The 13,390-nt window shown below is 45.3% G+C and overlaps 1 protein-coding gene across 2 annotated transcripts in view; it reads right to left on the bottom strand.

The window, feature by feature from the left end:
* The window catches only part of LOC146192642 (mediator of RNA polymerase II transcription subunit 30-like), a 108,058-nt gene that overhangs the window by 5,149 nt on the left and 89,519 nt on the right, over nt 1-13,390 (bottom strand). For both annotated transcript variants that reach the window (XM_084602540.1, XM_084602541.1), the window contains exons 2-5: nt 11,600-12,025; nt 8,621-8,794; nt 5,035-5,151; nt 91-185 (exon numbers count right to left, since the gene is read on the bottom strand). In XM_084602540.1, the coding sequence (XP_084458666.1) occupies nt 91-185; nt 5,035-5,151; nt 8,621-8,794; nt 11,600-12,025 (812 nt within the window). The remainder of the gene's footprint in view (nt 1-90; nt 186-5,034; nt 5,152-8,620; nt 8,795-11,599; nt 12,026-13,390) is intronic.

Here is a 13,390-nt window from a genome sequence, read left to right as displayed (position 1 = left end):
GACAACTGAACTTGCCACTGCAAACAAACTTTCACGTCAAGCAAGTGGGTTCACGAATCTCAGGCAGTTTCAGTTGCACCCTTCACTCACCGTTTGCGCATGGCCAGCATAGTGTTGATCTCCCAAATGATGTTTCGGAGGGAGTCGATGAGCTCTTTCACTTGGTGGTTCTTTAGCATCACTTGCTGCAAAGGAGGAACGAGGGGTGTTCCGAGGGTCAAATTGGACGGCTCACTCGTCTTAAGCACGAATTCATGGGAGAGATCAACCAGCATTCAGATTATGAGACTGTAACTCCAAAACTTGTTCCAGTGACACAAAAAGTCAGTTACATGCACTGCAATCAAGAAGCGTGCGTTAGGGTTTTTTTCTCTTTTAACGCAGCAAAGGTGATTTTTGAAGGTTTCACAAGTCAAGGCATTTGCTTTTGTTGCAAAGTGATAGAGGGTGCAACCAGCATCCATATGCTGTGAATCAGCTGCATCGCAGCTGCGCCGGCACTCAAAATGAACAGATAACATATGCTGCTGTTGCTTGTCACACCTGTTTGTCTCATTGTCCAGTGCACTCATCACAATTCTGTGCAGTTTGCTGCAATAGTAACACCAACTTCAAACTGCAAGGTGTGCCACAATGCTGCAATTTAGAAACAGGAGGGTGAGCAAAGTTGCATTGCTGACTGGCCGACAAGTTTTCGACTTGTGGTTGCAAGGCCAGAGAATCAAGTCATTTGCAAACGTTCTGCAGCTGTCCCAGAAGAAGATACATTGGAAGCTTCCAGGTTTTGTACTGGGATGACTTTTCAATTGGCCTGCAATGCCTCCTCCATTATGGGTGTGATACAGTCTAGTCCACTTAGAATGAAGTCGACGGGATCGGAAATGACCTCGCCACATCCACTATTCTTACCAACTATTCTCATTATTCTTACCTACCAAAAATTCTTACCAACTCGCATGTGTGGCCGTTTAGATTCCCTTAACTAAATTCTGTTCCATATGAGCATCCTGTTTTGCTGAAATATGTCAGAAACCAAAAAGGAGTGCCTCCACTTGAATGGGAAGTCAAAATGTCCTTATTGTTTCGGCCGCTGTCATCACAGGCTTCTCAGTCAAGAGCAGGCACTCCTTGGTTTTCAACATATTGCAACAAAACAGGACACTGAGAGGGAACAAAATTTAGTTAAGGGAATCTAAACTGTCTTATAATTAGTGAAGAAGTTACTTTAGGGACCTGCAAAAGTTGCCCTTAGTAACAGAGTGTCTCTTGTATTCAATGTTGTTAACATGGCAAACTTAGGAAAACCAACCAAACCATTTTCAAGTGTCTCTTATAACCGAGTGTCTCTTGTAACCATGTCTCTTGTAATGAAATTTTATTGCATCTGGATTCTGAAGGAGAAGAAAAAATATAGTCGCCGACTGAAAATTCTGAGCCCTGACCTTTTGGACATGTTTGATTATTCGGAATTATTTGCAGCACCACGGCATGCTCCATAGAACTAACATTATGAGGACATGAAATTTCCAGCACATCGTGACAGAGACAGATTACCTGATTTTTCGCACTTTATTCGCATTCGCCACGGCACTGTTGCCAGTAGCCAAGCCTCCATATAATATGTATAGTGGAATAGTGGAACATCATTTATTCATATTTCAAAGGGGTTGAAACTGTGAGAGAATAAAGTAAAATTCAAGCTACAAAGGAGCCTCTTTGAACCAGGGTTAATATTCTCCTCAGGTTTGTTCAGCGGCCATACAGTCGTTGACCGATATTTCGGACACCCAATTTTTCGGACCTGCCTCAAAATCCGGACATTGCCATGGCACCGCCACGCACTCCACAGAGTCAATGTATAACACCAACCGAAATTTCGGACATTTCAAATCCTTCTCGTTCAATTTTCCGGACTTTTTCTTTCGATTCACAACTCAAGAGCTACCGAAAACGCAAGCAACGCCAGTGCAATTTTGCTTTTCTAGCTGCTGCCATTTTGGTTCTCTGCAACCTCGAACCCATGTGTCATATCGTCAGCTGATCATGCCATCGAAACCTTGCATACCCGGTATAGCCTTGATAGCAAGTACCACTTGCTGCACCGTTCCGCCAGCATGGAGGAAGGAAAAACATGCCCACCAGTGCCAGCTCTGCCGTGCTGCCGTCGTGCACAGTCGTCAGTCGGCGCGGTCGCCATTTACATTGCCGCGTCAACTACCGGACACTAACGCCAGGCATTATCTGGACACTTAAGCACTTCTATCGGTCGCGCGTGCTTAGTTGCATGGTGTTATGCATGGACAGCGGCAAAACCTACATTGCCAACTTGTTGTCTGCACTCGGCATGCTTTCCGATGCATGGAAAGCGGTGGCCGAGGAGACAAAGCTGGTTTTGCGATCAGAGATGAAGTGCTGTAATCATCCGATGATAGCGCCAGTGAATCCCATCAGTCATCGTCATCTGCTGAACTCATCAAGCACTTGCGCACTGCAGGAGCCGTTACCATGGAAATGACGCTGGAGCAGTTTGCTAACGCTGACAGCGAGCTCTGCGCTGAACTCACCGACAACGAAATTTTTCACCAGGTGCTTGACAGTGATGACTCTGGCTCCGATAGTGAGGAGCCAGAATCTGTGCTGCCAACTAGCAGTGAACTAACCCGAGCTCTGATGGTGCTTTTGGCTGTTTACAGCGAGAATGTCACCCTTGCCGACGTGCAAGCCGACTCACTTATATGGCAACGTAGCACCCCGCAGAGGCATATTGACCACTTTTTCAAGCCGCTCGCAAAAAAAAGTTACTTTTTTTGCCTGAATTCGTTTTTTCAGACTGCCTGATTTTCCGGACGCTATCTTGGCCCCTTGAGGGTCCGAAAAATCGGTCGGCGACTGTATGCGGTTGCGAGCTCATACTGTTCTCGGACATTGTCCGCTGCTAATTAATGCACTAGTCAAAGATTACAGAATTCGCCTGTGCCAAGTCCTTCTTTCCGAATGCAGAAAAATGTAATCAATTCAACATTCAAGGGACCAGAAAAAATGTTCGAATTAATGAATGGACTGAAAATGCCAAAAACCATGTGCATCACAGTAATATTTTAGATAATGAACACTATATACTTGAAGTAAAAACTGCAACATCAATGATTTTTCGCGGTTTCATCAAGTGCTTTGTCATGCGCACACCTCCAGGAATGTCAAAAAAATTTTGCTGATTCGCAAGCGCCTCCGCGGCCCTTACCACAGGTGCAACGCAGTAGCAAGGTGCCTCTTCACACACAGACCCGCACTGTTTTGAGGATGCTTCATCGCATAGTCCTCACAGTCCATGTGGTGAAGCATCTTCAAAACGTGACAGTTCAGCCAACTTGCCATGGTGAGTTCGCTTTCATCTCTGCACTTCGTCGAACTTCACACGTCTGCCCGTCTATGTCAACGGCAGCACAAGCATCGAACGCCGGTGGCGGCTCGTCGTCTTTGCAAACACTGCGCGGCGAGTCAGTCAAGCATCAGAATGGGCATAAAACTGGTGATGACCTTCCTCCACCATGTGCCAATCGAACGCTTAAAGTGATTTTTTATCAAATTTGATATTTCGGATGTTTTCCCGGTCCCTAGCAAATCCGAAAAATCGATTGTCAGTTATGTGCAAGTTGATTTATCATTGCTGGAAGCAGTGCATTATTCCCTGGACACATTCCGTGAGCACGGAGTTCACGATCATGGCCTCCAAGTAGTCGAAATGCGAAGCCAAGTTTTGCTCCGAACTCTCGAGGAACATCCACAGAGCGTCAACCACTGCAATGGTCACAAGCTCGCAAGACCCAACATAACCTAGAAATCAGGGATCGAACAGGCAGCGAGCCAGGCAAGTCGCATGCATAGCGGCCGTCAGACGGCCGCTACACATGCGACTGTCAGAGTTTTGCTTTTATTTTCACACAGAAATTTGTCTGAACGGCATGAAGATATTTAATCTGGTAGACTATTTTTCATCTCTTACAAAATATCTTCGCTATATCTGTCAGGATGCTATTTTTACTTCGTTAAAACAAGACCCAAATCGTATTGAAAATGCACAAATGGAAGTGGAAAATTGAAATCGCTTCATTATAACCCCTATGCCCCTAAGTAGCTTCGCTATAACTGAGCTAGACTGTAATTCAAACATAATCATAAAGAATGTAAGAGTCAGAGACATGATGCCACAGAACAACAGATGCGTAATGGAGGAATGGCGAGCAGCTATTGGAGTCCTTCACTAACGCATTATGGGTGTGAAATTTCTACGCCAATCTATGGAATGCTACTCGAGCCAGCCGCATGGCAGTGCTGGCCTCAATCAAGGGGGCATGTTCTTGCGGTTGGTGGAGCGGGGGGCCATCAAATTGCGTAGAAAGCAATTTTGCAGAGTGCAGTTGTGGCATTTTGCATACGGGAAGCCTTGAGGAGATAATCCCTGAAGTGAAAGCTAACAATAAATCCTGTTCCCAGTGCACAGCCAGACAGAGTAGCCGGAGATACAGTTGTACTTTTTGAGGATGTGAGGAATTTCTTCCAAGCCTCTCAAAAATGCCTGATTACTTTGTAAAACAGCAACTCAAGATTGTGAAGCACACGATGACTGATTCCTTTTTTTCTGTGTGCCCACATCAGTGAAGCCTGTTGCAATGCATATAAAATTGTGCCTCAAGGAATAAAGAAATATGTCGACTTTGCTTGAATGAAGCATTCGATTACTGGAACATTTTTGAATCCCTTTCAGGTTCTGCTTAAGAGGATCCCACTGCATACGTTAATGAAGCAAGTGATACATAATGCATTCAGGGATGGAAACCAGCAATAATACTTTAGCTCTGCTCAGTGGCAACTCTGCCAGAGTACACCACCCAGATGCAGAGCAAGTGAGAGCACAAAGTGTCGTACAAACAAATATTTGCACAACACCTGAAACAAAGAGTTTGGAAGAAAAGTGCGATTACACATGAACTTGCAAATGCAGAGAGGACCTTGCATCAGAGCCCATCCACCCACCTCTGTTAGTCGTGCCCGCTCTTCAAGAAGTGCCCGGGCCGCTTCAGAAGGCTTCTTGTCCTCGGCAGGCTTGGGATCATCCTTCATGGGCACCAAGCTCTGAAGCGTTACATCTGGCTAAAGGGAACAAAGATATGTGCAGCCAATTAAGACTTGCAACAGTAAAACAAGCAGGTTAGACAAGAACCTATCCCTAACAGTAACAATATCCTTATATTACGGGCAGACCTACACTACACTGAAACATGGTGCAACAAATGTCTCATGTCCCTAAATTCAAATAAATTCTTATATACAGTCAAATCTCGTTACTACGAACACCATGTTAACAAATTTTTCATGTTAAGAAATTTTTTAAAATCCTCAATTTATTTGCAATGTTCTCAACGTAACAATATTTTAGAACTACGAATTTTGAAATAGCACGTACCGTATTTACTCGCATAATACTCGCACTTTTTTTGTGGAAAACTGATGGTAAGTTCAGGGGTGCGATAATTATGCGGGGAAAATTTTCGAGCAAATGTTTTGGGAGCACTAAAAGCAAATTTATATAGTACGAATTCGGATTTGTACGTCAGCTATTGTAAATATAACCAAAATATTACTTTAGAGCAGAACTTACATTTGTTATAAAAGTACAGGGTCGTCAAAAGCACAAATTGCTAAAGCACTTTATTTACCGCACAAAGCCTCATCATCACTCCCCGAGTTTCGTGGTATAATGCAGATCATACAGTTCTAATCTTGATCAAAGACTTGATCCGAGTCCGTGTCGGCACTGCAATCGCTGTCTCCGTACTACACAGAACTCGTTGACGCCGAAGTGCCTTGTTGACGCCCAATGTTGGGGATGCGAGCATTATGCGAGTAAATACAGTATTTCAAAATAACATACGGTCTTTATTTTTTTTTTATGTTCAAAGAACATCAGTATTATAAATTTGCCTAAATTTAACAGCGCCCCAACTCTCGCGTGAAACAGAAACCGCCATTTCTGTGTGTATGCCATGAATAGCTATCATCCTCATCATACCTTGTGCCAACATCTAGCGCCGTCACAAAGCTGTGGTTTTATATGCAATAACCTGCAAGCCTAGCCGCGTGTATTTTTTTCTCTCTGCATTGTGTGTCGTTCATTGAAACTTGGTCGGTCGTTCATGCCATTTGCGCCCGCGGGCAGGAATTTTTCTTGCGAATAACCTTATCGCTAAGTTTGTGTGAGATCAGACTATAATCGCAGCCAGCGATGGCGCCAAGAAGATGCTAAAGCAGTTTTCACTGTAGGAAAGAGTTGCCATACTGCAAGAAATCGACGGCGGGAAAAAGTAAATCGGCCTCTGCAGAGCGCTCGGGCCACTGCAAACTTTAAGCAGCTTGTACAGTGCAACAGGCGATTGCAGGATGTGCAGGCTACGCGCCACCGCAATCTTTTTGTGGTGCATAGAGCATGACTGGCAATTGTGGAGTCAACGATGTGCAAAGAGTGATAATGCTCAAGACAGTGGTGACGGTTTGCGTGTTCATATCCTTTGTAGCACTGCAAAAGAGTGCTAGGAACGGCCAAATTTCGTACATTGCACACAATGCACTCCGGCTACAGAATTTTAACACGACCATGTTACCGTATAAACGCGTGTAAGGGCCACGCTTTTTTTCAAGACTCGAGGGCCAATGTTCGGGGTGCGGCCCAGACATGTGACATACGAAAAAGAATTTCCTTTTTTCAAGTAAAAACAGATTATTCAGTGAATGTGCGGCGTTTATTTACCATTCAATGGTCACTAGCAGAGTCTTGAAACTCTGAGCTGGTGCTGTGCTCTGGTGCACGGTCATCCCAAAAGTTGTTGTCTTTAGTCCTGTCTAAACTGCTTCACATCCCAGTCACATTGAAACTACAGGATACAATGTCCGTAGACACAGAGTTCCGTGCGGACAAAATCCAACCAAGCACAGTTGCGAGCGGCGCCCTTTTAATCCGCTTGGTCAGCATCCCGAAGTGATTGCCGTTTGCCATCTGTCTGCTTTATTGCAGTTTGCAACGAAGAGCTGCGACTGTGGTGTGCGACCATGCTAACCGCGCTACCACTACTCATGTGACTTTGACAGTCGCAAAAAAAAGCCGGGGTGCCGGGGTGGCTGGGGATGGCGATACCGATGCCGATATGGATTGCGGAAGCTCGCAGCAGATAAAAAATAAGATAATGATGATGACCCGCATCTTCAGGCGCCGTCCATGAGCGGCATCTGGAAGCTCCTGCGCGCGTACATTTTGAAGGTTATTCCCGCGAGTGTCGTGGAAAGTTTGGGTGCGGCCTTTAAACAATATTTTTATATATATTTCCTTTGGGAAATAGGGGGTGCTGCCCATACACGGGTGCAACCCTTACACGCGTTTATATATCATCATCATCATCAGCCTGACTATACCCACTGCAGGGCGAAGGCCTCTCCCATATTTCTCCACTTAACCCGGTTTAGTGCTAGCTGCATCCACTTGACCCCTGCGAGCTTCTTAACCTCATCCACCCACCTAACTTTCTGCTGCCCCCTGTTTATATGGTATATAGGTCTTGTTACAAAGAAAATTCGGCATCACTGTCAGTGTCAGCCAACAAATTATGGGCATGGCGCTGGCAGGTGGTAGCTGGCAACTGGCATGGTTGGGCACTGATTTTTTGATGGTTTGTATGACATAACAATATCAAATGACATCAAGCTGAAAGGAGCTGCTGACAGCTTATGCAACTCATCTGAGGTGGGAAGGTAGAGTAACAGTCAACCTTCCAGTGCTCCCGGATGCTGAGTCAGGCACGCGACACCGATTGCCTGCGCTATTACATCATATCCTTAAAGGCGAAGCTTAAGTGTTGCTCATAACTGTTTTACGAATTCATATCAACCGGATTTGTATCATCAAGAGTCGACTGTATTTTAGTGTAAGGATTTCCCACTCCCTTAGCTGGTGACCCCACATTTAAAATATAACTAATGATGATGACCGCATACATGGTTTCTTACACCCTAACTTGACACTAGGACCTAACAATATAATAATGCTGATTTATCCAACCCTCATCCACTGCAAACAGGAATATGCATACGCAGTGTGCGGCCCTCATTAATCAAATATCAGGGTGAGATTTTTTTCTTTGTATCATGTATAAATGCAAACAAAATTTTTTTCCTGTTTGAAAACCGTCTAAATAAGTACATTCTTAAGTAAATACTATTTATCTGTATGCAGGAGCATTTACATAGCTACATTTAGATATAACACCATGGATGATCACATTTGAATTTATAAGAAGTTTTTCCAAGACTCCTCAGAACCATTTCTCTTTTTTACGGTCCCGAAAGTGTTAAAATAAAAAATCAAATGAAAAAGGGTATGTTTTGGAACAATCAGACTGGTGGGCAGAGCATTGCTGGCAAATTGAATAGCGGATGGGCTCCGGGCTGTTCTGAGTACTCTGGGACAACAAATTGAAGAGAGAGATTATTCTTTTACAAGGACAGGCTCACGGCTCCGAAGTCTCCCTCCAAAGGATCACCCCCCCACTGAGACATATTCGATGGCTAGTACCTCGATGGGAGTGTACTGGCTGCTAGCAGCGGCCGTGGCGCTCTGGTCGCTGCAGATGCTGTGTACCCGGTGCAGCTTCTTGAAGAGCAGCCCCACGTTTCTCAAGGTCTCCTGTAGCTTGAGGCGACGCTCCTCCTGTCCCTGCAGGCTGGCCCCGGCTACCCCCGTTGGAGGCTGCACGAGTGTGCCAATAACAGGCGTCACAAGATACTGCCCATACGGTGCTTGAAGTACAGTCAAACCCGAGTATATAGAACCTGTTTACATCGAATTACCTCGTATATCAAACAATTTATAAACATTGTAATGTTATAATGTGAATAATAGCAAAAGGTATGGATAAAAAGCAAACAAAAATAGCAGTCACGTGCTATATATCAAACTTCAAGCAGTGCAAAACTGCCCCAGAAGTTGGTTTTCCATGCGGCAGACAAAGTGGTATAGCCCAACTGCGCTCGTGTGGCACTGCTCTTGCTCCCTCAGAAGACAGCTGCCTGGTCACCTCCTAGGAAAAGTGGTTCAACAGTTCTCTTTCTCTCTTGTGTTCACTCACAGCCACGTGCGCCTGTGTGCGATCACCTAAAACCAACTGTGTCACTTGGAAAATTGTGCGCTTTATTGTGGAAACGCAGTGCTCGTCCTCTCTGTTAGCGATGGCTGCCGTGAAATGACAAAATGTGCCACTATCCTCAAAGCTAGAGATTATCAGAAGAGTTGAACATGGAGAAAAGAAGTCGAATGCCGCCGCAGTGTACAGCATCCCTAGAAGCACACTGAGTATGATATTGAAAATAAAGCAGACATTAGGGCTAAGGTAGACAAGAGACCTGCTAGTACCAGCACCCGAAGAGTACGGACGGCTGCATATGAAGACATGGAGGCAGCAGTGTATAAGTGGTTCGCGGATGTTAGGTTGCAAAACATCCCCGTTTCTGGCCCATTGATTGAACAGAAAGCGAAGGATTTCGCGTTCATGCTCAGACCCGACTTCAAAGGCGGCTCAGGTTGGCTGCAGCATTTCAAAGGGCATCACAGCATTATCGGTTGTGCTGTCACTGGCGAAAGCTGAGCGGTTGACGTCGGCAGCGTGCACAAATGGATTGAACAAAACTGGAGAGATATTACAACAAGGTACATCCCAGTGATATTTTTAATGATGATGAGACTGCTTCGTTCTGGCAATCGAAACAAAATTCTGCCATGTCGTGATGACAAAGCCCACGGCGGAAAAGTCAATAAAGCCCAAATATCAGTGTTACTCGCCGCCAATGTCGACACATCAACCAAGCTTCAACTGCTCGCAGTTAGAAAGAGCAAATTACCACAATGCTTGAACAATGTGCTTTCTACTCCAGTAATCTACAGGTATACCAGAAAAGCTTCGACGACAAGCAAACTTTTTGACAAGTGGCCCAAGTCCTGGGAAAACGACCTGGTAAACCAAGACAGAAAGATCTACTTAGTTGTTGATAATTTCTCTGCTCGCCATTGCAACGTCAGCATCAACAGCATCGGGCTTTGTTTCCTTTCGCCAAACACGTCAGTGCTGCAGCCTTTAGAACAAAGTGTCATTTCGAGCACTGAAAGCAGCCTACACAAAGCACCTTGTGCAACGGCTATTGCTAACCTTAGAACTGGCCGAAAGTTGAAAATTGACCTCCTGGGCGCAATAACGATATTGATTGCATCATGGAACAATGTGAAAAAAGGAAAAATCCAGAATTGCTTTCGTCACTGCGTGTTTTCGGCGAGGCTGGCGTGAACTCATCTGAAAATTGCAATGAACCCCTAGATAGCAGTGAACCACTCGAGGAACTTGGATAATTTGTTTAGCCAGTGTCCGAGTTCCTTGGTGCTGTTTGCGATGGGACTGCAGCAACAAACTTCGTCTCCGTCAATGGCCATGTTGTTCGGTTTGGTTTGGTTCGTGGGGTTTAACGTCCCAAAGCGACTCAGGCTATGAGAGACGCCGTAGTGGAGGACTCCGGAAATTTCGACCACCTGGGGTTCTTTAACGTGCACTGACATTGCAGCCATGTTGTTCGACAGGGTTAAAAAGCAGTATGTGCCAAGGCACAGGCACACCCCACACTACAGTATTCAAACCTAAGATCAGTCACAGTGGTTGCTCAGTGGCCATATGCAGCGTTTTCTCTTTGAAAGTTTCTTGTTACTGCTATTTTGCTGGGGTACACACAAGCACAGATTGATCTTAAAGTCTGTCCTGGCGCACTAAACCAGTGCTTTATTATTGCGCGTTAAGTGCGCAATAATAAAGGCGCAATAGACCCTGTAACCTTCGGTTAGTGCAGTGTCAATTGAATATTGCTTGATATTGGGACGAATGCAGGAATTAGGATCTAGATGCCCATACTGCAAGGAAGGCGCTTCTTCTGACTGCAACAGCGAGTCTGCATATCTCCCCGTTCGTTATAACAAGGCGGTGGACCACAGTAGTTTATTCTATCTGAGACGCAGTGCCATAACCCTAATGAATATTTTGATGGTAGCTCAAATCTCATCCACAGTAAGCAAGTGTTCGTTATAACTGCAGCCATTATAAATGAGCTCTATTTTAAGGCCAGCTGCATGTCCACAGCCCACAGTGAACTGTTTCATGATTTCTGATTCATGACTTCCTTATATTTGCCCCTCTGCGATGGCTCAGTGATTAGGGATCTCTATTGCTTATCCCAAGGACGCAGGTTCGATGGAGGCGAAAAGTAAGGTGTCCATGTCAGTGCATGTTAAAGAACTCCAGGCAATCGAGGTTTCTGGAGCCCTCCACTACGATGTCCCCCAGGGCCTGAGTCCCTTTGGGAGGTCAAACACTATGAACCAAACTAAACCTTCTTGTGTTGATTACCTAAAGTCCCTACCCTCGCCAGCCAACCCAGACTTCCACAGAGACATTTAAAGGGGAGAATTGTGAAGGCTCAATGCTAGCATAGGTGTCAGTGTGCAATGGGCAGCAGTTACCTGCAGTGCCTTCAGGTTCTGGAATAGCTCGATCGCCTTGGCTACGATTTCCTGTACAATCTCCTGGCCCATGCGGCACATAATGGCGGTGTTGAAGTCCTTGGGCTGTGGAACAGCATCACCACTGCCATCACCTGGTCCAGGGGGGCCCGCAGGCAGGAACCCTGGTGGCCCGCTGCCGCCAGGCTGCACAGGCGATAGCAGGGGCGGACCTAAGCCACCGGGCCCTGCCCCCAGCCCGGGGCCACCCAGTCCTGGCCCCGCCCCTAGGACCATGTGCTGTTGAGGCTGCATCTGTGGCTGTGACACAGCCTGCTGCTGCTGGTGGTGGTGATACGGAGAGGCCATCGCACCGAGGCCACGCCCCCTTGAGAGGCCACGCCCCCGGCCTCCTCTCCCTCGCCTGGGTCTCGTCAGTCCACTGCACTGTAGAGAAAGGCCGCCATTGCAATCGAGCCACTGCCGCCACCACACATACATGTACTGCATCTTACCAGCAGCCTCAGAACTGTCAGTGTGTAACAGTGATAAGAAGACATCAATCTGAACACCTGCTGCACACCCCCCTGTATATGCTGATGCAAATCTTTTGTTCGAGAAGCAGAATCACAAAATATATGTCATAATTTGCCAGCTTTCCACAGCTGGATAAAGAGGAACAAAAAGTGCTAAGGCATATAATTGTTTAGAAATATTTATTTTGTTTTCACTTCAACTTTTACAATCTACTCAACCTTATGCTAATTTAGCACAGTTATCGGTATACGGTAGCTGTAATGGAGATCTTTAACTAATCTTTAGATGGCATCCTCGAGGCACTGCAGATGAAGTTATGTGATGTTAGGAAGATAGTGAGAGACCGGAAAGTGTGGCGTGATATGGTCCATAGGGTCATATAGAGTTGGACACGACCGAATGACTGAACTGAACTGAACCGAATCTTACTACAAAAAAAAGCTGTTCGGGCAATAGAAAATGTTCCATTCAATGAGCATACTAAACCTCTATTCTACAAGTACAAAATAATGAAAGCCGATAACATATACAAGTACAAACTAATAAAAGGTTACACTGCAGCAATGCAGGGCAATTTAGATTCCATTCGCCAATTTCCATAAGCAAGAATACATATACCCTCATCACCATTAACTAACATGGAAAGTTCCCGTCACGCGCACAGGTTATTGCCACCAACACGTTGACTGCAAGCTCCCCCACACACTCAATGACTTCAAGAATACATATACCCTCATCACCATTAACTAACATGGAAAGTTCCCATCACGCGCACAGGTTATTGCCACCAACACGTTGACTGCAAGCTCCCCCACACACTCAATGACTTTGCGAAGCAAGACATATACATTATGACACTTAACAAAGGTGACAGTGCAGTTATTTATAAACTAGCATTAGTGTAACTAGAGGTTTCTTTTTACTTTCGTTTTGTACAGTTCCTAGTACACTGAACACAAATATGAAATGTTACAGTGCTGTCATTGCTGTCAAGGTGGTTGGAGCTTTGTCAAGCTGCTATTGTGCAACTTTTTCTTCCATCCCCTTTTTTTTTTGCCATGTATATTTTATTTTGGTGAAAATAAAAAGGTGATTGATTGGTTGATTGATTGATTGATTGATTGATTGATTGATTGATTGATTGATTGATTGATTGATACAGTAGCTGGAACTGGCGTGCAGCTCTGCTAACTGTTGTTCAGTTCCGTTGACCATTATCTGAACTATTGACCAAATATCTGTGTAACTGGGGCAGAGTTCTGAGAGACAGGATTT

Source organism: Amblyomma maculatum, chromosome 4, assembly GCF_055883805.1.
Source record: "Amblyomma maculatum isolate TAMU_Amacu chromosome 4, ASM5588380v1, whole genome shotgun sequence".
NCBI classification, from domain to species: domain Eukaryota; kingdom Metazoa; phylum Arthropoda; class Arachnida; order Ixodida; family Ixodidae; genus Amblyomma; species Amblyomma maculatum.
The sequence above is the reverse complement of the archived record's forward strand: the minus strand, read 5'-3'. Positions and strand labels throughout refer to the sequence as shown.